The sequence below is a fragment of the Dryas octopetala genome, chromosome 9 (assembly GCF_963921425.1).
Source record: "Dryas octopetala chromosome 9, drDryOcto1.1, whole genome shotgun sequence".
In the NCBI taxonomy this organism is placed as follows: Eukaryota; Viridiplantae; Streptophyta; class Magnoliopsida; order Rosales; family Rosaceae; genus Dryas; species Dryas octopetala.
This window is the reverse complement of record NC_141374.1, coordinates 598,399-626,180: the sequence shown is the minus strand read 5'-3', so window position 1 is coordinate 626,180 and position 27,782 is coordinate 598,399. Positions and strand designations below refer to the sequence as shown.

Sequence of the window (27,782 nt, the reverse complement as noted above, 5' to 3'; positions counted from 1 at the left end):
TTATTTGTTGCTCCACTTTGCACATTGCGAAGGTTCTAAAAAACGGGGCAAACAAGAGAGCATGGCGTTCTTAATTGGAGGAGACAATCATGTCTTGTGGTTCACCATGAGGGATTTCGCTCCCATAGCATGGGTAAGTTGAGCCCAATTGTATCATAGATGTTCGGTGAACCAGCTACATTTTTTTTCTAAGGTGGATGTTCGAACAGAGAGAGAAAGGGAAAGGGAGGGAAGGAGAGAGGGGAGAAAGAGGGGAGAGAGAAGCCGAAGAGAGGAGGGGAGGGCTTGGCATGGGGTTGGGAGGGCCGGGGTGGTCGTCGTAGAGAGGAGCCAGAGAGGGGAGAGAGAAGTCGGAGAGATAGGGCAAGGCACCGGGTGGGAGTAGAAAGGAGAGAAGAGAGATGTGGTGTGTTGGGGGTCTTTTCACAATGAGACAAATCTGTAAAATCACTAATTAAGTGATGAAGAGTGTGCAAAGATAAGAAAATGGGTGTGCAAATAGCAGCTCTCTAAATGTTTGGGCGGTTTCTGTGTAATAAAAGTTAAAAAAGGCCAATATCCCTTTGTAAATTTGGTTGTTTAAAAAAAGATACAAAATTGTCTGCCCAAACCGAACCGACCCATTACACCGACCAAACCGATCTCGGCCCAACCCGCTCGACCCGCACCTTAGTCGGCCAGTCTAGATTAGGCTTTTCTCAACCCTCATGTTCGGCCTGACCGGCTGATGGTTTGAGCTTCAATCCGGCCCAAGCCTACCACCAGAGCTCCCACTCTCTAATCTCATAGCACTCCCTTATTATATATCTTCATTTCTTCTTATCATCATTAATCTTGCACGACCTGGGCTGAGAATGGCTTGCAGGAAGACAGAAATAGGGAAGAGCTAGAGGATGAGAACACAGAAGATCAAGTGAAAATAAGTAAATATATTAAGCAAAGTCAAAAGACATTAAAGCCAAATTTGGAAAATCGATTGTTATCTATTGGGCAGTGTAATTTAAGAAAAATGTAGAAGAAAAGGAATGGGGTGAGAGAGGCTCGAACTCTCGACCTCAGGATCACTCAGAAGCTATGAGACCTACGCGCTAGCCAACTGCGCCACCACCCCATCTGCTGAAATAGCGTTTGATACCCTATATATTGTATACAACTTTTACAAGTATATACGGTTTCGTTTTTGGCCTAAATATATGGTGCAGGTAGATTTCCCGACTTTTGCCACTAAAACAAATCTAACTTGATCTAAATCACATCCACTGGACATGAGCACACCAAAGCGTCACTTTCAAGTCTTCCTTTTAAATCGTAGAATCTATTAATTAATTAAGGGGTAAGCAAACTACATAGAACCCAAAAATACCAAACTTGCTGGGCAGTTTTTTTTCCCTTTGGTGATCAGCGTCTTCAAGTTTTATTCTCTTTTCTCTTTTTCGCTCTTTTCCTTTTTCCCAGCCACCTTGCATTATGCAATGTGGACAAGTATGAAGCATGCTGAGTCAGCACTGTTATATTACAAGGAGATCGAGGGATCACTCTGTCATTTTCAACCATATAAAGAATAACTTAATTAAACATGTCCCCATATATGTCAGATGCAGGTTCACTGTCGTTAAGTCGAAGGATTCAAGAATAATTCTAAGTGTATTTTAGAGACTGCAAAGCATTACATTTATACAGATAAATTAATGTCATTAATTAATTAAGAAAAGAAAAACATATATAATAGTGTTGAGAGTAATGTGGAGCAATGTCCCACATCGGAAAACTAGAGCTTAACATATGTGCTTATAAGTCTTGGGCCTCTCCACCCATAGCCAATTGGTTTTGGGTTGGATGCTCTAATTCTATCATGGTATCAGAGCTTGGTTATCCGCGTGTAAGGCCCAACGGCTACACGTGCTCCCACGTCACCCAATATAATTTGTTCACGTGTAAGGCTCAAAATATCGCCACACGTGCAGGGGCGTGTTGAGAGTAATGTGGAGCAATGTCCCACATCGGAAAACTAGAGCTTAACATATGTGCTTATAAATCTTGGGCCTCTCCACCCATAGCCAATTGGTTTTGGGTTGAATGCTCTAATTCTATCAAATAGTAATCAAGGAGAAGATCAAGTTGGTAATAAAGGCGGTGATCAAGACATGACGAATGCTAATGAAGGTTGATGTGGAGGTAATCAAGCTGTGACGAAGTTGACAGGGGCATAATTGAATGACAAGTAACATCCACACCACCATGCATGCATGCTTTCAATATTTATTTGTGTTGAAGTTGAAGCATTAAACTCAAAATTAATTATTAATAAATTAAAAATTTTAAAACTTATATATTATAATATAAGATTTTATATGTTCCCTCTATTGAGAGACGTAGAAGTACGTCTGACTATTAAATTTGATAAATAAATTATTTTTTTTATTTACTAAAAGTTAAAGTATTCAATTCACAATTAATTGATACTGAATGAAAAAAATATGTAAACAAAATTATATTTCCCTGTATAAAGTACTCCAGACCAATAAAAAAGAACATGAAGACTAATTAAGATAATTCAGGTGGGAATATATTAATTCATTAATGTTTCAGACTGTGAGAGAATCCCAATTCCTATATGAGGAATTGACTGTAATTAATATTCCAAATGAAGCCAAGATAAAGATTCTAAAGAAGTAGGAAAAAGCCAAGTTGGACCGTCAAACCCAATCATTTCAAAATGCTTGAGACTCACATTGCTTTGTTGGGAGGGAAAGCCTAGAAGCTTGAGCCTTGAGCTCACTAGCTACTCAAGTCTCCATTTGGGTAACCGTTTTCCTTTTTTCTTTGAGGTTCGATCATTTTAATTTCACGTCTGTCTAGGTATTTGTTTCTGTCTTTGAAAAAGCAAAGCAGATGATTTCTTGTAGTTGTAGCAGTCCCAAAAACCAAGGCCCATCCAGTACTTTATTGTTTATTCTATCTTTTCCATGTCCCCCCTAGCTGTATATATGTTGTAACCTGTTAGTGTTATACATATATAAGTGCCTGCCATGCTCCTATCTGTTCAATCTTCATTCATTCATTCCCTACCAACTGACAATTTGATAGTTTCTTCTAATTGAATTGAGCCTGAAGTACCCTTTGGATTGCATGCTCCCATCCATCGTTCTCATCTTCTGTACCAACATATATGGAGGTAAATTGCATTATATATATATATGACTTCTAATTAATTAGAACAATTTATTAATGTGTTTAATCTTCTCAATTAAGTAACATGCAGCTAGCTACTAGCTAGCGATTGTTTAATTTAATTGTCTCCCTTATATATATATATATATATATATCTGTTTCTTGTTGAATTATATGCATGTGTGAATAAATTTGCAGACTGTGGAACTGAAGGTGGAGATGGTTGGCATACATGAGAAGCGACTTAGGAAATGCCTCTCAAAACTGAAAGGTGAGGTCACAGTTATTATATATCCAATATTAATTAATAATATGCATTCATGCATTGCATTATGTATATATCCAATATTAATTTATTAGTTAATAATGTACAGGGATAGAGAAGGTGGAAGTAGATGCACAGAGTCAGAAGGTGGTTGTAACAGGATATGCACATAGGAACAAATTACTGAAAGCAATCAGGAGAAGTGGATTGAAAGCTGATTTCTGGTGTGCCCGAAATGAGCTCCTCACTGCTTATGCCAATGCCAGCGCCACTTATGGAAGCTTGAGATTCAACAACTTCAACTTCAACTTCTTCTAGAATTTTGATCCATCCAACTTTTAAAAGCTTCTTCATTTCATCTTTTTCTTTTTTCTTTGTCCCACTCCCTACCCCACTGCATTGTGATTCTCATACTTCGACTTCTATTTTTTTACTTTTTCTTTTTCCCTTTTGAAAATTACAAAACAAGTGCCTCATGTCCTATGATGGATGATAGATACATAGCTAGAGTGAAATTGAAGAATACATCATATATAACATTTTCAGCTTTCGCCAAACTTCGATCTGTATTAATTGACTACCGCTACCTTTGGTTCCCATCATATACAATATATGCCAATCACTTTTTTATTTTCATTTTTTATGAATCATGATGACGAAAGCCAATATAAGAGATTTGTTTTTGTTTTTGTTTTGCTTTTTAAAGTGAAGTAGCAAGGTAATTAAGACAATTGATAACTTGTGTTGATGCACCAAAATCAAACTGGACTTCTCCTTATCAATTCTTGTACCTCGAGCATAACCTAAAGAAAAATGTTAAGAGTTCTAATTTTTTTTTGTGAAAAAGAAAAGTTATGAAAAGAAGTTGAGATTCATAACATGACCTAAAATTAAATCGAAAGTTAAAAAAAATAAAATAAAATAGCTTATAGGTGAGCACATGAGCAACTGGTATCATTGTTGGCGTGAGTTTTAATTAGTTTAGTTTCTCTTTTCTAATTTTTGTCTAATTAGAATAGTTTTATTTACTTATATAAATAAATAAAAAAAAGAATAGTTTTATTTACTTGCTTTATATTTATAATTATTTTTAAGAGTTTTTTTTATAAGTCCAAATAGCAGCCCCACTTGATAAAAAGGCCCATGCGGAAACAACTTTGATAACCGGCCCACATTTTAATGAAACATTCAAAATCCAAACATAGGACATTAAAACTCATCATATTTTTATCCAAGCTATCGTTTCATCCAAAGGCAAAAGGGAAACTTAGCCTAATGACCTCTTTGGCGACCCCACTTGCTGCAATAACCTCACTTATCCAAACATTACATTTATGTCCCTTTTTGAATGTGAAAGGTCCAAAATACTGTTGGCGTGAGTCAACGATATCATAATTAGAAGATATTTGGGTTGTAATTATATCAATTACCTGTAATTATGCTATAGGGCTTTGTATATTTACCATCATTGTGGTCATAATCAATTATCATGGAATTATACTAAAGATGTTGTGATATGGTATCAGAGCCTACCCTCGTCACCTCTTCTTCTCCATAGGGATTAGAGTTAAGTCTTGGTTTGACGTCTTTAGGTGTGTAGTTTTCTTGATCTTTACATCTGCCAATCCTCGATCCTTTACAAGTCGAGTGATTGGATTCGATCCTTGTTTGTAAACACTAGTTCTTCTGTGTTTGGTAATTCAGCTGCAAGACAGAGGAATCATTATTCTGCTGCGCTGATCAGATACGTTGCTGGTGTTTGATCAATTACTGATCGATTGCTTGTTCTCGCCATTGAATCACTCGCTTGCTTCATTCGATCTGCCATTCAATCTCTTGCTTCGATCAATCGCACACTCATCAGTGCTCAAACGATCACTCCACTTCGATCAGACGTTTCTAGTGTGTTCGATTACTCACTTCACGGCTATTTTCCTGTTGCTTCCATGGGTGACAAATCCAGTTCTCCATCCTCTATTTCCAATACCAGCAAGGCTGTGGTTGACCCAAATACCAGTAAGGATGTGGCTGACTCAAAGCCTCTTCCTTTGGTGAGTTCTCACAAACTATCATCCATCATCACTCCAAAGAGGCTTGACGAGTCCAATTATGTTGAATGGGCCTTAAATGCCCAGAACACGATACGGGGTCAAAAACGTTAGGGCTTCATTATAGGGACAAGAGCTGCTCCAACAGATGTGCAGTCAGATGAATTTGAAGTATGGGAGGATGAGAACTGCTTGGTTAAGTCATGGCTCCTTGATGCTATGACTAAAGAAATTCAATCTCTTTATTTGATTACCAACAACAAAAGATATATGGGAGGTAGCCAAACAGACCTGCACCGTGAGTCAAGATGCCTCCAAGGCATATCAATTGCACTGTGAGGTAATGTCTGTGCATCAGAATGGTGTTTCTATTATCTCTTATTCTGGCAAGTTGCAGAAACTTTGCCAGGATATTGATGCAATTGAACCATGCATTATGGAATGTGCTAGAGATATTGAGAAGTATACAACTATGGTTAACTCTCAGAGGTTATATATGTTTTTAGCTAGCTTAGACACTCATCTAGATGGAGTTAGAGGCAGGGTTCTCGCTATGTCTCCTCTCCTGAGATTGCAAGCGGCATATGTTATAGTGTGCTCTGAGGCAAATCGGCAAGAGGCAATGTTAGGAAGTCCATTAGAGAGTCCTGGAATGGCTATGGTAGCTCGTCCGATCTCCTATAAGGATGCTAAAAAACTTGATCGGAAGTGTAATCATTCACTACAAGAAAAACTTTAATACATATCACTATTTTAATATCAGTTTTTATATTAACTGATATTATAAATTTTTAGATATCAGTTAATTTTTTAAATGATATCTTAACTCATTAATATATCACCATTTTTTTCTTTCGATATCTTAATTTTGTATTTTTGATTAACAAATAGATAAAACTGATATGTAAAAATCATAACTGATAACTATATTTCACCTAAAAAAACACATTTCCCGCAACTTAAAAATTTTGGCTGAGTTTCCTAACCTAAGTCACGATATCTCTCACTGGCCTCTCGATCAAACACACACATTCCCTCACACTCGCATCGCACGCCTCCCTCAACCCTCAGCCTCTAGCTCTCTCTCTCTCTCGCCATCGTCGCCAACTCTCTCGCCGTCGCCGTCGCCACAGCTCTCTCGACGTCGCCGTCACCACAGCTCTCTCTCTCTCTCTCGCCGCATCCTCTCTCGTCTCATCCATCTCTCTGTCTCACGCAGTCATCGTCGCCTCCCTCCCTCCGTCTCACCACCATCCTCTCTTTATCTCATCATATATGGCCTCCATCTCTCTGTCTCACCACCATCCTCTCTATTTATAACCCATCGTCCGTCCCGACTCTCACCTAGTCACCCATCGCCAATCTAAGGTAATTTTTAATTTAGGTTTCTGTTTAGGGATTTCGGTAATTTTTAATTTGGGTTTCTGTTTAGGGATTTAAGTAATTTTTAATTTGGGTTTCTGTTTAGGGATTAAGGATGTAGGATTTCTGTTTAGGGGTTTTTGTTTTGCTTCTGAATGTTGGTTATGGTTATTCATTGATTTTGATTTGGGTGTTGCTAATTTTTTCTCCTGCACTTGCTCCATTGAGATCTGAATTATGGGTCCTTCCCGTGACATCATTTTGATTTGATTTGGGTTTTACGAATCTTCTTTCATTTGTTTGGAATTGGAGTTCTCCATTTTTTTTATAATCATTAATCTTGCATGTCTGTAGTTGAGGTCTGAATTTAGTATTCCAATTCAAATTGCGAATTTTTTATCTGATTTATTATTTGTGGTTTTTCTTTTTGTACTTTATTCTCATTAAAAGTAGTTTTTTTTTTTTTTTTTTTTGGGTGTAAATTAAAAGAAGTTGTTTAATGGTAATTAATTTGTAATCTATCACAAATTCACAATAAATGCTTTATTTTTCTTTGTATGGACTCTAGTAGTTGAACTATCATCCTATGGTTTCGAATTTGACTTTTAAAAAGTTAAAAGGCCGTCTGGACAAGTTTTCAAGTAAAGGATAAAAAAGTTCTGTTCTTTTATCATCCACTGCTCTTTGAATATGCAGCTTTTGTATTGGTACTTGATATAGCTTTGTAATAACTAATAAGTACCCCTTTTTTTGAAGTAGAATCAATTATATATGGAGGGGGTAAATTAGTAAATTTATTTGTTCATTTCAATTAAACAGTTGTTAGACCTTTAAAATTGGTGGTTTATAGTACTGTGCACAGTTGATTGACTTGCTCATTTGGTTTGTTTTATAGAATCAATTCTTATCCCAAAGACTTTCTTAAAAGGCGTTTAGTGGTAGGGGAGTGCTCTTTAGGGAGCATCAATAGTGCCCCCTTTTATCTTTTTCTAAATATGCTTTGTTAAGAGTCATGTTATGCTTTATGTTAGTGTTCCAGTGATTTTTTTGTTAAAAGCTATTTAAGATATTTACCTACATATCGTGTTGATACTGTATTGGGTTTTTGTGAGATTCATAAAAATTGTATCAATAGATTATACCATATACTAATGATATCATTTCATGGTTTTTTTCCTGTTTTATTTTTGATTATGTAGGTAGTCCAGATCTGTGATTAGTCATGGTTCCTAGTACTAGTATTTATATGTGTTATTATGAGGCATATGGGTAAGTCAAGAAAATCCATTTGTTGTGCTTTACGCATAGCCATTTGAACTTTCCTTTTTGCTATTTAAACATGCCATGATTAGAACAGGGGCTAGTTTCTTATAAAAAAAGGGGGCATTTTAGTATTCCAATTCCGGTTTGGTGATTGTAATGAATCTAATGATGGCTTTATAATGCTACTTTTTGTGTAAGGACTGTTTGAATTTTCTTGGTTGAAAATGCTCGCAAAACTGTTCTCTATATTATTTGCCAAGTGTTTTTCTTCTTTGAGATATTACGATCTTTGGGCTATACTCTTAGCTAATATTATTGTGTTTGTTTGCAGATGAGAGGCTATGGTGATGAAATTACATGGATTGATGAGAGGCTAAATAAAAAATACAATATGTATTCTTGTATATTAAATTTATTTACAAATCTGAATAGTTATAAAATTTTAACAATGGGGGAATTGTTGGATTCCCCCAATTTTTTTAATTTTGAAAATTTCAGCGACTGTTGCTCCTTTTGTCCCCATGAAATTTTTTTATTAAGGGACTGTTAGTGGGCAATGAATGATATTAGACAACAAGGCCTGCCGCCTGACACATTGGCAGGTTATGTTTAATCAAAAAAATACATAAAATGGAAAATAGAGAAGGATTGATATAGAAACATACCCTGTAGGCCAATACCGACCCCATCCTGTGAGACTGTCATGCTAAGGGTGGCTGCACTGTCACCATTGGACTTTGGTGACTCTTAAGAGTCCCTGTGAGTGGGGAAGGTGACTGTTTCCCATCAGATGGTAAACCCTATTATTCTTGTAGTGTTATCGGTCACACACCTTCTTTCTTCATGTTGAATCTGCCAGCTTTGCCTTTGTAGTTTCTCATAAAGGCTTATATTTTGTAGGTACAAGGTGCTGACATTGACTGGATAAAGATTGTCTCACCAGAAGAAATAAGCCTTATGGTATGTTATCCCGGTGTGATTTTTGTCTTTTTTGGTTATGTGGTATCTTTTTTCATCCCATTCCTTAAATTCTCCCCACCCCCCAGAATCCATTATGAAGCAGCTATGGATTTAATGTTATCCTACTTGATAATTTCAGGAAGGGAACTCACATACTATTGATTTAATGGCTGGGATTAGTGATGGGAGGACATTTGACTCTTATCAGGTTTGAATTGACTTGATCTAGTAGCACCTGGAGCTATGTGTCTCAGTATGTCTTCTGCTGCATGCTCAAAAGTGGATTTGGTAGAACACAATTGAGGGAATTAGTTCCAGTTTGCATGTGAATAATTAAGCTTTTTTTTTTTTGTAGATATTCTTGACCTTGTTTGTTTTCTTATCTGTGTGTGAGCACAATTTGTAAGCCATATTCTTGCTTTATTTCTTACATGTGAGAGGTTCAATGGTTTGCAGTTGGCCTACATGAATATTCATGTGCATGTTGAGGATCATATTATTGAGTTGTTAGATATTGATGATATATCCAGCCCAGGTGGTGGATATGTTAATAGTCCGAAATTTAAAATTTTGGCTATGAATCTTGGGATCACAACTTTATTTGTAAGTTCCTCATTTTGATATGGCTTTGTGGACAACAAATTTAGACTTTTAATTGTTCTCTTATATGAATCTGAACACAACATAAAAAGAAGCACAAGAAAGAAAACTGTGTTTAGTAGTGAGTGAAATGTTTCATATGCTGTGGAAACAAATTGAAACCAGCTCTTAGCCAATTTTAAGTCATGGGATTCAATCTAAGAAAGTAGGTGGTTGAATCCCTAGATGATTAGGTCTAAGTGATTAAATTTTAAAAGGGTGAGAAGAGGTTTTGAGGTTAACTCAGGGCAATCCCTTATTATGCACCCAATCACTTGGGCAGAAAATAAAATAAAATATATAAACAAGGAAAAGGAAAAAAATAGAAACAGTTCCACGCACATAATATCTTGCACATAATATCTTGCATATATGCAATATGCCTTAACAATTCATACTTACAGCTATTTGGTTCCATAATAGGTGAATGAGTACTCATCTTTGAAGAACGAAGTCTTGTACTCATGGGGCGAACTGGGACCTAGGCCTTTTTTCCTTCGTCTTGGAGGTTTGTGGTTGGTAACTTTCACAGTTTTAGGAGCGCCTATTGCAGCTGCAAGCTTTAATCCATCAAGGGTAAGATTAAGATACTAAACATTTTTAAGTCAACATCAAAAGAGATGATATGTCAGTATGACCAGATGCCAAATATATATAGTGCACACAAAAAAAAAAAATGATTAATGTCTCAAGACAACCAGCAGATTTTTCAGAAACTAGAAGAGAAATGTGTCTCTGTGCTTCCATGTCTAACACTATATTATGACATATTACTACACAAATTAAATAGGAAGAATACATCTACACCAGAAAGGGGATTGACTCTATTATGACATATTTCTGAAGGAACTTTTGCCTTGGCAGATTACTTTTCAAACTTCATGTTTTATTTTTCTTACAGAATAAGCCTTATTATACTTCTTCAAACTAGTATATTTTTCAGTTTTGCTTGCTCAAATTGCTTGACTCATGCGTGTAGTTTAGATGGTAACTTTCTAAATTTTACCTAGATAGTCATTGAGTATGTTCTCATTGTTATGCCCTTGACTGTGGCTGATACTTACATGATCCATTTTCTCAATCATATATATGTGATGCCATCTGAAAGCCCTTGCTGGCATGGCCAACATTTCGTTGCCTTTTGGGATTCTAGAAATGCAATCTCAATTAAATTCAAACTAAAGCCCTTGCTGGCATGGCCTACATTTTGTTGCCTTTTGGGATTCTAGAAATGCAATCTCTATTAAATTCAAACTAAAGCCCTTGCTGCCAACTGATACAAATTTGGTTTCAGTATATGTTTCATGTTATTAATGCACTTAATGTCCTTTGGGATCCTTGCTACCCTTGCTGCAATCTTATTAATGCACTTTTCTTTCTCATTTTTAGTGGAGTCACCTGAAGAACAAGCGGAGCAGTTACACACAGGAACAAATAGATGAAGTATGGGTTGAATGAGGAGATTTTGTTTCCATGAATTTTATTTAGACTGACATGCATGTTATTTGGTACCTTTTGGAGCATTTTTCTGTGGATATGAGATATATACTAGCTAGTTGACATTCCAATATTTTGTATAGACAGAATTTAGGCCTAGATTTATGGATAGCCCTCATCATGTATAGTGATTTTGGGGTATACATGATGAGGGCTATCCATAAATCTATATGGATTTGTAATCTTATTTTGTTAACTTCTAGTTTGGATGTTGGATTCATTTATATGAATGGAAGAATTTAAGTTGGATTACTTTAGAAGCTTAGTAATTGTTGGGTGGATGCATATTTACCAATTAATTTCTATCAATATCAGAAGCCTATTGCATATCAGATTTTGTAAAAATGCAACGATAAGCAAGGAAGTTTCAACATCATTTTAAAAACAAAAAATCGATATTTAAAGAGTACTTTTATATCAGATTTTAAGTACAAAACTGATATATTATACACCTTTTATATCAGATTTTAAGTATAAAACCGATATGTTATACACTTTTTATATCCGATTTTAAGTACCAAATCGATATGTTATACACCTTTTATATCCGATTTTAAGTACAAAACCGATATGTGATACACCATTTATATCCAATTTTAATTACAAAACCGATATGCTATACTCATTTTATATCTGATTTTAAGTACCAAGACGATATTGAATATATTTTTTATATCGGTTTCAAAATTACTAATGATATCATAAGTATCTTACATATCGGAATGCAGTTTTTAAGATATCAGAAATGATTAATATCTGATAACGATGGTGGTATATCATATCAGATTATCAAACAAATACGATATCTAATATAGTATAGACATTAGTGTATAACCGATATGTAATATGGGAGAATAGATATCAGCACTCAATATATCGGTTGGAAACCTAAATAGATATCGGTTTATCACTGATATATATTAAGGTTTTTCTTGTAGTGATTGTGGTTGTACGAGCCATGTGGTGGAGAAGTGTTTCAAGTTACATGGCTATTCGGAATGGCATCCTAAGGGAAAGAAGGCTTCCGCTTCTTCTCCAATAGCTGTAGACACCGGTTCCAAGGTGAACTCAGGTAGCTCCTCCGGCTTTATTGCTTATACCTAACTTTGTTATGAGTAACTCTGCTTCTTCTAGTGATAGTGCATGGATAATTGATACAAGTGCTGCAGATCATATGACGTCCAATCGTTATGTTTTTAGTCATCTATCATCCACTTATCCTAAACCATTTGTCAATGACAATGGTGTGTCATCGCCTGTTGTAAGGGGCGGCACTGTGTGCTTATCATCTAGTTAATCCTTGAAAGATGCTTTATTTGTTCATTCTTTAAATTGCAATCTTATTTCTGTTAGTAAACTAACCAAAACTCATAATTGTGTACCTACTATAAAAAACATAATAGACATCGGTTAATAGACAACGGTTTGTATTTTTTCTGTTATCTTAATTTACCACACAACGATTTTTAACAAACCGTTATATTAAGATATATTATCCCATGATATTTGGTTTGATAATTTTTCCTAACAATTAACAGACAATAGTATTAGGAAATATCGTTGTGTTGGACAAATTTCACAAAAATAAAAATTTTTACGAGTCTTTGTATTTGACAAAACACATGTCTGCGTTAATGAAATCATATCACGCGTTAAGTCTTTTGGGTCAAAGCCCTCTGACTTCACCCACTTTCAGACACTCACACTCACACACCGATCTCCATCTTCATCCTCACACTGATCTTCATCTTCATCTTCACATCGATCAGACTTCACCATCCCGCAGCTCCATCTCCATCTTCGTCTTCATCATGTATCTCCATCTCCATCTCCATCTCATACCGCATCACCCATCTCTGCATAAATCGACTGAAACATTGATAAAGCCACAAACCAACTGAAACAGAAAGCCACAAATCGCCCATCTCTGCACTCCCGTTCATCATCTTCGCCCATCTCTACACTCCCATTCAGGTACATTTGGGTTAGGGTTTTTTTGGGGTTCATATGAATTCAAAGCTGGTGTCAAAGTTGCCAACTTAAAAGTTACCAAGAATTGTTTAGATCTATATTGGTTTGGGTTTGAAATGTTTCGCTCATTTGAAGCTTGATTTGGAGTCAAAGATAAAAGAACAAACTTCAATTTGAAGATTTTGATCTAAGTTCAATTTAAGGTTTCTTTCTTTTTATTATTATGTATTCGATTTTGGGGTTTAAGAGCTGCTTTAAGGGCAGAGGGGTTTGCTTTCCAATGGGTTTGTGGATTTCTTGATTTATGTTTTAGGAGGGGGGTAGGGCTAAGATTTTGACGGTGGGTTTTTGGGTCTGAAAATAGGATTCTGGCTGGGTTTAGGATGGGATTTTGTTTCTGTGGCTTGGAGTAGTTTCGAGTTCAGTTTTGTGGTAGATTTTGGTTCCAGTGATTTTGTGGGTGGGGGTCTGTTGTCATCTTTGTGCTTTGGAGGCTGGGTTTGAGATTTGTAGGCTTTTGAAGGTGGATTCTAACTAGATTTGGGGTGGGTTTCAATTACTTACCTTGGTTTTGTGCAGAGCAAAGGTATCAATCCAAATCTCTTCACCCTTTTCCCTGTCTCACTCTGTCTCTCTCATTCTAATAATTGTTTTCAAATTCTTGTTAGATAGCTAGCTCTTTCAGATCAGCAGGTGGAAAATATGGGAATTGGAGACCAAGACAGCTGACTACTAGTTCTCACATGGTATACTTATTGTTTGATGTTTCAATTCACATGCACTTTTATCATTCTAAACTTCTATTAAGATTTATTGACATGTATTTCTTGGAATAAGTATTAAGCTGTTAACCAAACTCATTTTGATTAATTGATTCTCTAAGTACTTTGAAAGGTGGTAACTTATTCACTGATCAGTTCTAATTTGCTATTGATGTCAAATGTATCCTTGTTCCATTTAATTGCTAACACGCTAGATTAATGTTGTTTATTCTTTAGCACTCCAAATTAATGCCACTTGCATGCATGCATGCATGCTGACCTACAAGATAGATTCTTTTTAATTTCCCCCCTCCCCCATTTTTGTGTTAAAGAAACAGTAAGCCACAGAGAAGGGAGGTTCAATTACCAAAATAATCTTTTAGGTTATATGATCAACAAGCTTTTTGCATCATGGTGTTGCTCTTTTCTCTAGTCACTTATTTAGAGAAATGATAGAACAATAGAGTGAATTTCCTTTGCTGCAAAACACTTTTAAAAATTTAGGAAAACCTCATGATCTCGAGTCATGAGAGGTTTAAAAAAATGGTTAGTTTTGAAAAAAAAAAAAAAAAAAAAAAAAAACAAGTGTTTGTGGAAGGTTTCCAGGATATTGACCAGTCATTTGAATTATTAATTCATTTACTTTATGCTGTACCTGGTTGGAGTGAAAAAAAGTTTAGGTATTAAATTTATGGTTTTGATTAATTTGTTGCAAGACAGATTTAACAATGTCTTTTGTTGTTAATTACTGTTTTGGTGAAAATGTCATTTGTTGTTAAATTACTATTTTGAGTGTTCTTTAATTTAAATTACACATCAGGATTTGGGGATTTGTTTTCTCTATCTGTCTCTCTCTCTCTCTCTGGTTGTTCTGGATGGACAGATGGTCCTCAAATCTAGTATATTCAATTGTGTTGTGTACGTTGACAGGTTTAAGAGAACGGGTCGCAGATATTAAGACCCGAACTCATGCCATGAAGTGCGTCACTACTTTCTTTGAAGCCATAGGTCCAGGATTTATTTTTGAAAGAGTAAGTTCATTATGTAAGGGAGAAGATATTCTAGAACAATTTCATTGTGTAAGGGATCCTGTATTGAATTTTTTTTTTTTTTCCTTTGGTTTCAAAAAGATGCTCTGGTTAGTTTGCTTCCACTGATTGGATCATCGAGTATTAGGTACTTTTCATTTTTGTATATCTTCTAGTTCTAGGCATTATTATATTCATATCAATAACTTAGAAATGCTGCACCATGCTAGCTAGCTACATATCTAATACATGCAATGTCAATGATGCTCACGTATATTACTATGTAGTACTAGCTAGATAGAAAGATGATCATAGTGAAATTTTTGAGTGGTAGCAGTTAAATGGAAATTATATATATATATATATTAAGAAAGGGTAATATAAGGTCCACTAAGTTACTCCAAATTTGATTAATATATTCCATCTTATGGGTTATAGTTTGATAATTAACTAGCAGTTCTCTTGTTTTATTATTAATGAGTTTGACTTAGTAATCCTAATCAAGTGTCCAAAGTGTTTGCAATTTGAATTTTTTTGTTACCCTTGGAGGTAATTAATTAAAAACTTCACAAGAATCAAGCTCAAGGGATAAACACAATCAAGCTAAAATTGGAGAATCATCAAACCTTGAAGGATGTTGCATATAAGGTTCTTGTATTCCTTTTTGTATTGTGATAATACTAATATGCTAACCATGAGTTTGCAGTTTATTATTATTAATTTTTTTTTTCATGTACAAATCCAGATTCAATTAATCTAAAAGTACTAAAACCAAGTAAATTTGATTTTTTCATGGTGGGGCATGCTAACTTTTTTACACTAAATGTATACTGGCTTCTTTATTTTTTCCAATATGACTTTAATTCTATATAATTTTATTTTTTCCCTTATGACAAGGCAATCCGAACATGGTTATGGCACTAGATGAGAATAAAGTAGATTCAGTTGAGGCAAGGAAAGTGGCAGCAGAGGTAAGTTTATAATTTTGTGCTTTATATGAATGAGTACTGACTAGAGATATCTTAGGCATACTTGTATAAAAGCGTTTGGTTTGGTTTTTTTATTTTCTTCTGTAGGATCCAAATAAGGCAGTCTTAGCAACTGAGTTTTTTTTTTTTTTTGGGTTTGCTAAATATGGTTCACAAGTTGGTTGCAAAACATATAATGATACCAGATTGTACATGATGTTCCAGTTGATTCCATGTTTAGCAATTCCAGTGATGACATTAATTTGTGTTTCCACCCAAATATACTCACTCAAGATATTGGCTTTGGGCTGCTTGTAGGTCTCGTTCATTATTTGGTGAGGTAGTATTGCTTTCTTTCTTTTCCCTTTCTTGTCTTTTAGTGAATTTTCTCTTTCCATTCATCTAATACAAATTGTTTTACCTTCTTTCTAAATTTGAAGCTTTTGTTGACAGGAAAATATAGCATGCGAATCATTACATTTGAACCGGTTCATCTTTGTGAGTATCAATCTGCTATTGTTACTCTTAAGTTTCACATTATTCAAATTCTGTAAATATACAAAATTATCAAGGATTATAATAGTGTTTTCAATTTTTTTATTTAGAGCTTGCATATGACTTACTTATTACTTTGCATTGCATTGGTATCCTATTAGCTTTGCTTTGATTGTAGTTGGTAGTAAGAAGATGACAGATATGGATGCATATGCTTGTGACTTAGGGGGGTCAAGTTGGAAGGAAGTAAATGTGTTATGTTAAGCTAGGTTTATTTTTATTTTTTGTGCCTCTTCTTTTAAGCTAGTTTGACTGAATGTATTTTTTGTACAATTGATACACTTATGGAACCTATCATGTAATGTAATCTTACATATATATATGAAATATCTTTTGATTTAATTTTGAGCATGAGCGTGCATTGGTATACTATAACTAAGTGCTGTACTGTAATGGTTTTCAATAGAAACCGATGTACCAAAGCATTATATACATCGAAATTAAATTGAAATTATTATCTTACACAACGGTTATATGGTTAAAATTGTTGTACTAAGTGTCGTCTTACAATGGTTTTCAATAGAAATCGATGTACCAAAGCATTGTATACATCAAAGTAAATTGAAATTATTATCTTACACAATGATTATTATACATAAACCGTTGTCTTAATGGCCATTTCACCTTGTGTTTATACTTAAAATAGTTGTAAAATACATACATTAGGGTATAAAAACCGTTGTCTCACCTATTAGTACACATCGGTTTTTATTTAAAAACCGATGTTTAGATAGGTACGCAACAACGGTATCTCCTAAACCATTAGTTTTTAAGGATGTATATACAATAGGTTTAAATTAAAACCATTGTGTTAATGTTTACAAGACAACGGATATTACCCGTTGTCTATTGGTACTCCAATAGACGTCGGTCGATTAGACGACAGTATTTGGGAACACTAGACAACGGTTTTTACCCGTTGTCTATTCGCTTTTTTGTAGTAGTGTTATAATTATATGTGGCCACATTTTTTCCTACTCGTTGTTTTTTCCAGGACATTCATACCAAGGAAAAGATTGACAGTGGTAGGCGGAGTGGTGAATTGTATTATCTGGACAGTGGGATCACTCAGTCAAATAGTAGAGAACTTGTGAGTGTGGTTAGTGATAGTTCCTTGCAGAATAAGAAGCAGATTTGGTTGTGGCATCACCGACTTGGTCATCCTTTCCTTTGGTTACCTTAGGCGGCTATTTCCTTCCTTATTTGTTGGTTCTAGTCTCTCCAATCTCAGTTGTGATGTTTGTGTGTTGGCGAAAAGCCATTGTACTGTATTTCATTCCAGTGATAAACGTATGGATGTTCCTTTTGCTTTAGTTCACTCAGATGTTTGGGGACCTGCCCCGTTTATTACCAATAAAGGAATGAAATGGTTTGTAACATTTATTGATGATTGCACTCGAATGAGTTGAGTCTATCTTTTGAAGCATAAAGGTGATGTGTTTATTGTTTTTCAACTCTTTCATAAAATGGTCCTCACCCAATTTGCTCTTCATATCAAGGTTCTACGTTCTAATAATGGTGGTGAGTTTGTCAATAAGGAGTTGACTCAGTATCTTACGTCTGCTGGGATTCTTCACCAAACTTCATGCCCTCATTCTCCGCAACAGAATGGGGTTGCTGAGCGGAAGAATCGGCATTTATTGGAAGTCACTAGGTCTTTTCTTCTAGGTGGTCATGTGCCGTCTTCTTTAGGTGGTCAATCGAACACCATTCAGTGTCCTTGAATTTCGCCACCCATTGGATGCCTTATTAGATTTTTGTACCTTACTCAGTGTACTTCATTTAGAGCCACGGGTGTTCAGATGTGTTGTTTTTGTGCATTTACATTTTCATCAGTGGTCCAAGCTCGAGTCTCGGGCCCTATAATGTGTATTTGTGGGCTATGGTTCTTCACAAAAGGGCTATCGGTGCTACCATCCTTCTACTCAATGCTTCTATATTTCTATGTATGTTACTTTTCATGAACACCAATTTTTCTATTTCCGTGGTGTCTCAGTTTCTACACTTCAAGGGGAGAATACTAGTGAACTTCAGAATCAAGAGGATATGGTGTTCTTTGATCAGTTATGAGTTTTTTCACAATCAGAAGAAGGCACTAGTCGTGATATGGGTGAGACTGCTGATATGGTAGAAGCTATGCCAGATCAATCTACTGATCATTTTGTGAGTATGGATGATAATGAAATGCAGGATGGATTACACACTCATTCTAACATTAGTTCTGAAACTAAAGACCCATTCTGTGATAGTACTACCATCTCTCTCACTTCATTGGATCAATCTTCTCCTGAGTCTCAAACTGAGGTAACCATCAATACTCATGATTTAATTCCTAGTCCTAATCTTGATTCTATTGTTCCAAAATTCGTTCTTCCACCTCGGTCTAACCAAGGACAACCATTAGTTAAATATGACCCAGACCCAAAAGCCAAAATTAGATATCCAATCGGTAATCAAGTATCTTCTGTTAGGTTGTCAAAGTCATATATATGAATTTAGCTTATGTCCTACAATTATCTTCTGTTTCTATTCCTAATAGATTGCAGGATGCTCTTACAGATTCTAGGTGGACCAAGGCTATGGCAGAAGAGATGGAGGCACTGAAAAAGAATTCAACCTACGAATTGGTGTCATTACCTAAGGGAAAGAAGATAGTAGGCTGCAGATGGGTATTTGCAGTCAAACAAAAAGCTGATGGGTTAGTTGAAAGATACAAGGCTCGTTTGGTGGTAAAGGGGTGCATTTAGTCTTATGGCATAGACTACCTGGAGACTTTTGTCCCTGTTGCTAAGCTAAATACAGTGCGTGTTCTGTTGTCTTTAGCTGCAAACAGAGAGTGGCCACTTCTTCAATTCGATGTTAAGAACGTCTTTTGCATGGTGACTTGATTGAAGAAGTGTATATGGATCCCCTTCCTGGTATACCAGAATTTGATAGTACAGAACTAATGTGCAGATTGAGAAAGTCTTTGTATGGCCTAAAACAATCTCTAAGAGCTTGGTTTGGAAGATTCACCCGTGCTATGAAAAATTATGGTTATCGATAGAGTAACTCTGACAATACCCTCTTCTTAAAAAGAAGGAAAGGAAAGATCACTGCTCTTATCATTTATGTTGATGATATGGTTTTGACAGAGGATGATCATGAAGAAATCTCCAACTTACATAAGTATTTGTCCAGAGAATTTGAAATAAAACAACTGGGGGTTTAAAGTTTTTCCTCAGAATTGAAGTTGCTCGTTCCAAACATGGCATCTTCTTGTCTCAAAGGGAATATGTTTGGACTTGTTGTCTGAAACTGGTATGCTTGGGTGTAAGCCAACTGAGACTCCTATTTAGCAGAATCATAAAATTTTTGAGTGTTTTCACCCGCAGATAAAGAGCAATACCAGTGACTTGTTAGGAGGTTGATATATCTATCTCATACTAGACCTGACATTTCTTATGCTGTTAGTGTAGCAAGTCAGTTTATGCATGCCCCGTGTAAACCTCATATGGATGCTGTGGAGCAGATTTTACAGTATTGGAATCTGCTCCTGGCAAAGGGTTTTTTTTTGCTAATCATGGTCACTTGAATTTGAAGGTTTTACTGATGTAGACTGGGGAGGCTCAGCAAACGATAGAATATCAACTTCAGGCTATGTTACTTTTGTAGGAGGAAATCTTGTAACTTGGAGGAGTAAGAAACAACGTACATGTTGCATCTAGGTCAAGTGCAGAGTCTGAGTATAGAGGTATGGCGCTTGGAGTACTTGAGCTTTTGTGGTTGAGAAACTTGTTAACTGATCTAGGCTGTCAGCCTACCAAACTTATGGATTTGTATTGTGATAACAAATCTGCCATTGATATAGCACACAATCCTGTTCAGCATGATAGAACTAAACACATTGAGATTGTCAGACACTTCATCAAATAAAAATTTGAAGCCAAGATCATTAGTTTTCTATTTGTGAAATCTGAGGATCAGCTTGTAGATGTGTTAACAAAGGCGGTGGCAAACAAAGTGCTTAGGACTCATTTAACAAGTTGGGCATGTGTGATATATATGCATCAACTTGAGAGGGAGTGTTGACGTAAGTCAACGGTATCATAATTAGAAGATATTTTGGCTGTAATTATTACCTTATTATTTCCTGTAATTATGTCTGTAATTATGCTATAGGGCTCTGTATATTTACCACCATTGTGGTCATAATCAATTATCATGGAATTATACCAAAGAAGTTGTGATAAATACCTTCTCATTTTTTCACTCTCAATCTCTCTCTCCAACCCTACCTCTTTGTTTCCCATCTCATCTCATATCTAAGTTGCAGACTTGCAGTTGTTGTTAATGCCCAAAATTGGTTTGCCAACAAAGGAGATAGACCACATACATAGTGAACACAAGTGTTTATGTGGTTCACCCAATTTGGTCTACATCCAAGAAGAGTAGTTTCATATATTCACTATGCAGAGAGTATATTACAATTACATAGGTAAAGGGAAGAGCAATTTGGGACCTTTGTATGATAGAGGGAGGGTCCTTTTATAGAGGCTTTTTGGTTCAAGGAATCCATACATTTCTGATGTGGGATAGTTTCCAATAGTTTTAGAGCTTGCTACGTGAAAGACCAAGAGGTTTTGGTGCTACTTGTGGTTCTCATGAAAAGTGAGTGTACTTGGCTACTTGCTATAGGTGGATGGTACTTACATGAAACCTTTGCAATTGTCCTTAGTGGTGTGTCAGGTGGAAGGTGGCCATGTACCCCAATACCATTAACCAGGAGTGATCAAGTTCCATGAGTTGCAACGTGGCTTTCCCTTACTCTCGTACTATGCTGAGAGTTTGGTTGGTCAATTTTGATCATCGTAGAATTTGCTCCAATATATGGTTCTTTCTACTACTCATAATTATATAAGGGCTATCAGCTCCTCAATGTAAAATGTACCAAAAAAGACCATCTTAATATATATATCCCACCTAACAACAAAGTAGCAACATGCTTGACATACATGTACTTCAATATTATAATTTACTAAATAAGTAGATATTCACCGACCAACCTATTTAAATTTCTGATTGATCAGGAAATCAATAGTATGTTTGAAGGTATTTCAAAATCGAAGGCACATCAATACTATACCGAGCAGCCTATTTACATATATGACCAATCGAACAACTAAGAGGTAACTTGCTTGGCATGCATTCCTATTGTGTAGAATTCAATTAACCAAAGCTGAGTACTTAAATTTTGTTTTAAAATACTCGCAAGTGCACAAATCACTTAATAGCAAAGTGTGTAAGCACGAGGTCGATACTACAAAGATTGTGCAACCGAAGCAAATTATTAACCTAATTTGGCAAGAATTAATGTCACACCCCAATTCGAGATTAAGAGTTAATCTCGGATTAAGGTGTGAATCACATTCTGGTTATAGAAGTAAATTCTAATTATAGAATTATTTCTATAACCAGAATGTGACAATAGAAAATAAAATAAAAGTAGATAAACTTCGTACTATTATTGTACCACAAACTGGATTCAAGTTTAATATACAAAATAAGTCATACTTAAAACTGTACATTATATCCTTCTCAGTTTCAAAATCATTAGCAACTTCAACTTGGTTCACATCTACTCACAATAATTACTTCTGGTTGGTTTCGCACTATATCTCTTGTTACAATACCTGCAAAGTATATGAGGGGTTGAGCTCTAACCAACGGCTCAATAGGGACAATCAATCTTATCATGCAAAATTAATTATACTGAAGCTCAATGAAACATACAACATGGAGCAAATAATATATAACATAATAATCTTATTAATGCATGAATGTTGTGCTGCACTTCCTCGATTTAAGCCTCATAATATGGATAAAGAGTTCATCCATATAATAGAACAAATAGGCCTGCACGTCCCATACCATACATTTTACCACTGTGCCCCCGAGTGCCCTATCATACGAATTAACACTCGATGCATATTGAAATATAAATTGCGAGACACATCTTCACTTTAATTGCAGCTAAAGTGCAAGATATCCTAACTTCGACCGCAGCTGAAGGTCCCAATGCGCCTTGGGGTTTAAATCGTTTTATCAGTCTCTGCTGAAGGTGCTTCAGTCCCCGCGCACACTATGAAATTTAAATAACAAAATTTAAATCATCAATCTCTTCTCACCACTTTAACTTCAATTCTCAATGAATTATGCTTCACATTCAAATAAATGCACATAATTATATATAATAATTAACTAATTTATGTCATGCTCAAGTAATTCAGATAATTCATATAAGTCACGTATTAGCACACACATCGTATTTTTAAACAAAGATTCAATACCATCAAATTTGCAGTCAAAGCTTCCCCAGATCCCCCTACCTGAATTCTAGAGCTTAGTCTGATCCCACATGTCGATTCGAGAAACTTCTAAATTGTCCTTACAACACCATCATCACCAGTTCACGTAATTGATTTAAAATCTTAATTCCAATACAAAACCAACTAATCTTAAAATAAAACCAAATTACTCGAATTCAAGTACTTTCACAAAATTACATAAATAAACCCTACCTTTAGCTAGAGTCGTTAAAGGTCAAATTTTACGAGAAACCGATAACACAGGTTTTAGTGATAACAATTGAAATGACTGAAATGCCCTTGGACTGAATCGAGAGTCCAAGTTTGCATTCTAGGATTACTTTTACCCAATTCTAATCCGAATATAAATGGATTAGGTTTAACGAATGAACACAACCGACCTTGGTACGAAACAAACACTATGAGTTTCGTATAAAAGACCAAAATACCCTTTCTAGTAAAAAGGAAACTAGATTACTTTATAAGGTTATTTCTTAATTGAAAAAAATATAAATAATAAATGATTTGGGTTGAATAATTAGATAGGGTCGAGTTTGTCCGAAATCGTTTATTTCGAGTTTTGGATTTGATAACTGAGATGGCATCAGAACAAAGGTTTCTGAGCTAATATGACTTGTTCAAAACCAACAACTATCCAAAATGACACAATGTTCGCAAACTAATGACAACATGACCGGAATGAGCGGCAGCTGCCACGTACGATGGATGCCCAACCTATTTCAACACCCATAATACAATACTAATAGAATTGAGGCTTGAAATATGTTTCTGTGGTTTCAAAAAGACAGAACAGAGGAAGAAAACATCCAATCCGCCACCACAAATGGCAGAGCTCACGGTGGTAGCGGCAACAAAGTACCTGGACAAAGAATTTCAAATAAATTCAAATCCCAATAGATACAACAAGTTAGAATTGATTAAAAACAGAAGTGAGTAGGGCTCAAATCGCCACCACCCGCAGTGGAGCTACGGTGGCCGAGAGGATCGAATTGGGGTTTTCTGATTTGGGCACAATTGACAACAAATATTTATACCAATAGAAAGAGCAGGAAGAAATGAGAAAAACCCAAATGATTTCACTATCATCCACTACCGGAGTCATCGGAATCGACGACGGAAAGCTGCCAAGCTTCTCAGATTCGATTCGCCACGCAGGGTGGTTGGTTGAGGAATCCAAACACACCACGTTGCTCACCATGATGAGACGAACAAAACCCAGTGTTGAGTGCTCAATCTACGTTGTTTTATGATACTAACTCCCTAACCTAGAGTGCAAGAACTCGATGTTTTCGTGTCTTTTGGTTTGTTTTAGTGTTTTGTAGGTAAAATGAAACAATGATGAAGAAAAAAGCTAAATGAGCCATTTTAGGACATTTCCTAATCACACTAGAAAAAGAGGAAAAATCCTAGTCAAACTAAGAAAGCTGAAATCTTAGTCAAAGTAGGATTCCTGGTTACACAAGGAAAGATCAAGTCTTGGAAAAGAAGAAATCATCATTGTCCGAGGTTATATTTGAGAAATCTCAATTGAAGCAAGAAATCCTTGTTGGACTAAGAAACCTAATCCTAGTAGGAGAAGTAATCTTATTCCTGTTGGGAGTCATGAGGGGCAAGATGGTCAAAGTGAAAGCCAAGTGGGACGAGGAATCCTAGGTGGACTAGGAGATGTTGGTCAAATTTAAGGTCAAAGGTTCTAGAAACTTTTACATCTGTTTGGGCCATGTGCACAACCCTAACCCATGAGGATGTTGATGTAGTTTGAGAATTAAATCCTAATTCCCACCGTCACGGCGTACAAGCAATAATTCGATGAAAGATAAATAACAAACACGGCCAAGAAAACATAAAATAATAAACCAACAAGCACACACAATCACACCGAGATTTGTTACGAGGTTCGGCAAAATTTCTGTCTACGTCCCAGGGAGAGATCTCTGTTCTTCACTATGAGAATAATAAGTATAAGATTACAATTAGACTAAATCACATAACCCAATCTCCAAATCCCTTGTACACCCTTTTACAAAGTGTTTCCCAAGAACCCTAGATCTTTCACCCAAGATTAATTACCTAATCTTGATCTCACCTATTCTAGATTGTGTGCCTCCCAAGAATCCCAAGGACTTGCTCACTCTAATCTGATTCTTTCCAGTTTTTCTAAGCCTCTAAGGTCCTTATTATAACCATAGGCCTTATATTACAATCTTAGATAAAGTAGGAAGAAAGTTAACTTTGAGTAGGAAATAAGTTTCCTTTATACACAAGGAAAACCTCAAAACTTGCCCAAAACGCACCAGGAATCAATAACCTTCCAACACCTATTTAGACTCCTAACTTCATTCTAGAATACCATAGAAATCCTCCATGAACTAGGAAATCTTCAAATGCGAGCCAAATTAACAATAATCTCCACCTTGGTGAGTATACCATGCAAATTACCTTACACCAAATACCATTGGCCTTGACCTTGTACCAACTACACATAACCCGAATCAAGAAACTATGGTCCACCCTTGATTCGCACTGCAATACCTATGTGTAGTTGCATCGTGTAACCAATTACCGGTTAGCACCGAAGAGGCCAGGGGCCTTGATTCACCCCCTCCTCCAATAAGATCTCCTTTCTCACCCTCGTTTGAACCTTGGAAACATGTCACAACTGTCTCTGCTATACCCGCAACCGAGACCTTCCTCAATCGCTTGATTTCTTGTGCATTCCGTTTCCAACCAACCATCAAGGTTTGAATCCATATCAAACGATATAAACCACTACACTTCTCTCCCTTCATTAGGACCATGCTTCCATGAGTAATTTTCATGACTCCACTTGCTATCAAAACTAGGTAGCCCTTGGAATCCAACCTACCTACAGCAAAAGAAGCTTGGGAAAAGTTGGAAAGTGTTTATATGGGCAAAACTGTGTCTAATAAGCTCTTTATAAAGGATGAACTGTTCGGACTTCGACTAGAAGAAGGTGAAGATGTAGCTAATCATATATGCAAATTTCAGAATTGCTTAGCTAATCTCACCAAAGTAGAAGAAGTCTATAAAGATGATGACAAGGTGATCATCTTGTTGCGATCTCTACCACCATCATTCAAGCACTTCCGAACAACCTTAATGTTTGGAAAGGAGACTTTGAAGCTTGATGATGTTGTGCAAGCTCTTCAGTCATTTGCCAAGCTAGATGACTTAACCGATGGCTCTCAGACACAAGGGCTTTATGCCAAGGGAAATGAGAGGGGTCGGTCGAACAAGAAGGGAGAGAAAAACAGCAACAAAGGTAGATCAAAATCCAAGGGAAAACTAAAAGAAGGTTGCTTCGTGTGTGGTTCAATGGATCATTGGAAGAAGAACTGCAAGACTTGGAAAGATAGGAAAGCTAAGATGGAAAGAGACTCAGGTTCAGCTAGTACAGTCACCAAAGAAGAGAGTGATGGAGAGTTACTTTCAGTTACATCAGGCTCTAAGGCTTTCACAAGTTGGATTTTGGATACCGGGTGCATATTCCATATGTGTGCAATAAAGGAATGATTCGAAACTTACAAGGATAGCAGCTGCGGAGATGTGTTAATGGGAGATAATTCATCATGTCCTATAATTGGGATTGGCAATATTAAGATCCGGATGCATGATGGAATAATAAGGACTTTGGGGAATGTCAGATACGTTCCTAGGTTAAGGAAGAATTTGATTTCTTTGGGTACCTTAGACAAGGCTGGGTTTAGTTTCTGTTCTGAAGGTGGGAAACTCAAGATAATCAAAGGGTCACTTGTGGTAGTGAAGGCCGAAATTCAACAGAACAATCTTTACAGGCTCATGGGAACTACAATAACAGGTGGAGCAGCTATTTCCACAAAGAAGAATGCGGATTGAAGATAAAACTGAGCTTTGGCATCATCGACTAGGGAACATCAGTGAGAGGGGTTTGCAAGAATTGCACAAGAAAGGTCTTCTAAACGGTGCAAATTACTGTAAGCTAGAATTCTGCAAGTATTGTGTTCTCGGAAAGCAAGGTAGGGTGTCTTTCAAGTTTACAAAGTCAGATAGCAAGACCAAAGGAGTACTCGATTATATTCACTCGGAAGGTTTGGGTCTATTTCATGAGGGAGAAATCTGAAGTTTTCACTAAGTTCAAGGAGTGGAAAGCAGAAGTTGAAAACCAAATAGGGAGAAAGATCAAGTACATAAGAAGCGACAATGGGGGTGAATACAAGAGCGGTGAATTTTTAAGTTTTTGCAAAGAAGAAGGTATAACAAGGCACTTCATAGTTAAGAAGACTCCTCAACAAAACGGGGCTGCTGAAAGAATGAACAGAACTCCCATGGAGAGAGAAAGAAGCATGAGATTTCATGCGGGTTTGCCTGATAGTTTTTGGGCTGAAGCTGTTAATCATGCAAGTTACTTGATTAACCGGTCGCCATCAAAGGTTGTCGAATTTAAGAGTGCAGAAAAGGTGTGGTCCAAAAAGCAAGTGAATTACTCTAATCTTAGAGTATTTGGCTGCAGCGCCTATGCACATATTCCAAGCGATGAGAGATCAAAACTCAAGCCAAAGTCTACACATTGTATATTCTTGGGGTTTGAGAAATGAGTGAAGGGTTTCAAGCTTTGGGATATTGTTGCTAGCAAGAAGATAATCAGTTGAGATGTTGTTTTTGATGAGAAAACTATGCCTCTAAATCAAGAAGAGAACAAGAAAGATGGGAAATCGTTTGATGTTGAAACAGAAGCAATTGATGTACTTGTCACCAAATCGGTTATTGATGAAGACATTCAAGCTCGGGTGGAGCCAATTGAGCAAGAAGAAGATGATTATGGTAATGAAGAAGAAGAAGAGCAGCAGCATCACTCACCAATTAGAAATTCGGTGGAGCAGATTGAGCACTCCCTAATCCGTAGTCCATCCCTACAAGTTCAAGCAT

General features: G+C 36.3%; 2 protein-coding genes, 1 long non-coding RNA gene and 1 other non-coding gene across 15 annotated transcripts; 3 read left to right on the top strand and 1 right to left on the bottom strand.

Annotated features, from left to right (window-relative positions):
* Positions 1 to 1,026: 1,026 nt before the first annotated feature.
* Positions 1,027 to 1,111, bottom strand: TRNAM-CAU (transfer RNA methionine (anticodon CAU)). Its single transcript is given in 2 exon segments — positions 1,027 to 1,062; positions 1,074 to 1,111. It is a non-coding gene; the product is annotated as a tRNA-Met (tRNA).
* A 1,921-nt stretch (positions 1,112 to 3,032) lies between these two features.
* Positions 3,033 to 3,894, top strand: LOC147273029 (heavy metal-associated isoprenylated plant protein 28-like). The gene is made up of 3 exons (XM_086228450.1): positions 3,033 to 3,175; positions 3,370 to 3,442; positions 3,546 to 3,894. Exons 1-3 carry the CDS (start codon positions 3,170 to 3,172, stop codon positions 3,752 to 3,754), a joined length of 288 nt encoding a protein of 95 aa, XP_086084576.1. The 5' UTR covers positions 3,033 to 3,169; the 3' UTR covers positions 3,755 to 3,894.
* A 2,593-nt stretch (positions 3,895 to 6,487) lies between these two features.
* On the top strand, positions 6,488 to 11,336 carry LOC147273028 (nuclear pore complex protein GP210-like). Of its 8 annotated transcripts, none has more exons than XM_086228629.1 (8): positions 6,488 to 6,852; positions 8,046 to 8,115; positions 8,441 to 8,474; positions 9,010 to 9,069; positions 9,209 to 9,277; positions 9,526 to 9,672; positions 10,132 to 10,284; positions 11,098 to 11,335. In XM_086228629.1, the coding sequence occupies exons 3-8, from the start codon at positions 8,451 to 8,453 to the stop codon at positions 11,164 to 11,166; spliced, it is 522 nt and encodes a 173-aa protein (XP_086084755.1). In that variant the 5' UTR covers positions 6,488 to 6,852; positions 8,046 to 8,115; positions 8,441 to 8,450; the 3' UTR covers positions 11,167 to 11,335. The 8 variants fall into 8 exon arrangements, with proteins under 8 accessions (XP_086084755.1, XP_086084754.1, XP_086084762.1 ...); XM_086228634.1 differs by having other exon boundaries at positions 6,491 to 6,852; positions 8,441 to 8,902; positions 11,098 to 11,334; XM_086228628.1 differs by lacking the exon at positions 8,046 to 8,115.
* A 1,553-nt stretch (positions 11,337 to 12,889) lies between these two features.
* Positions 12,890 to 16,830, top strand: LOC147273027 (uncharacterized). Of its 5 annotated transcripts, XR_015119618.1 has the most exons (6): positions 13,455 to 13,922; positions 14,868 to 14,968; positions 15,863 to 15,936; positions 16,159 to 16,273; positions 16,387 to 16,431; positions 16,607 to 16,830. It is a non-coding gene; the product is annotated as an uncharacterized LOC147273027 (long non-coding RNA). The 5 variants fall into 5 exon arrangements; XR_015119617.1 differs by adding an exon at positions 12,890 to 13,179 and having other exon boundaries at positions 13,845 to 13,922; positions 16,159 to 16,830; XR_015119616.1 differs by having other exon boundaries at positions 13,455 to 13,762; positions 13,845 to 13,922; positions 16,159 to 16,830.
* The last annotated feature ends 10,952 nt before the right edge of the window (positions 16,831 to 27,782 follow it).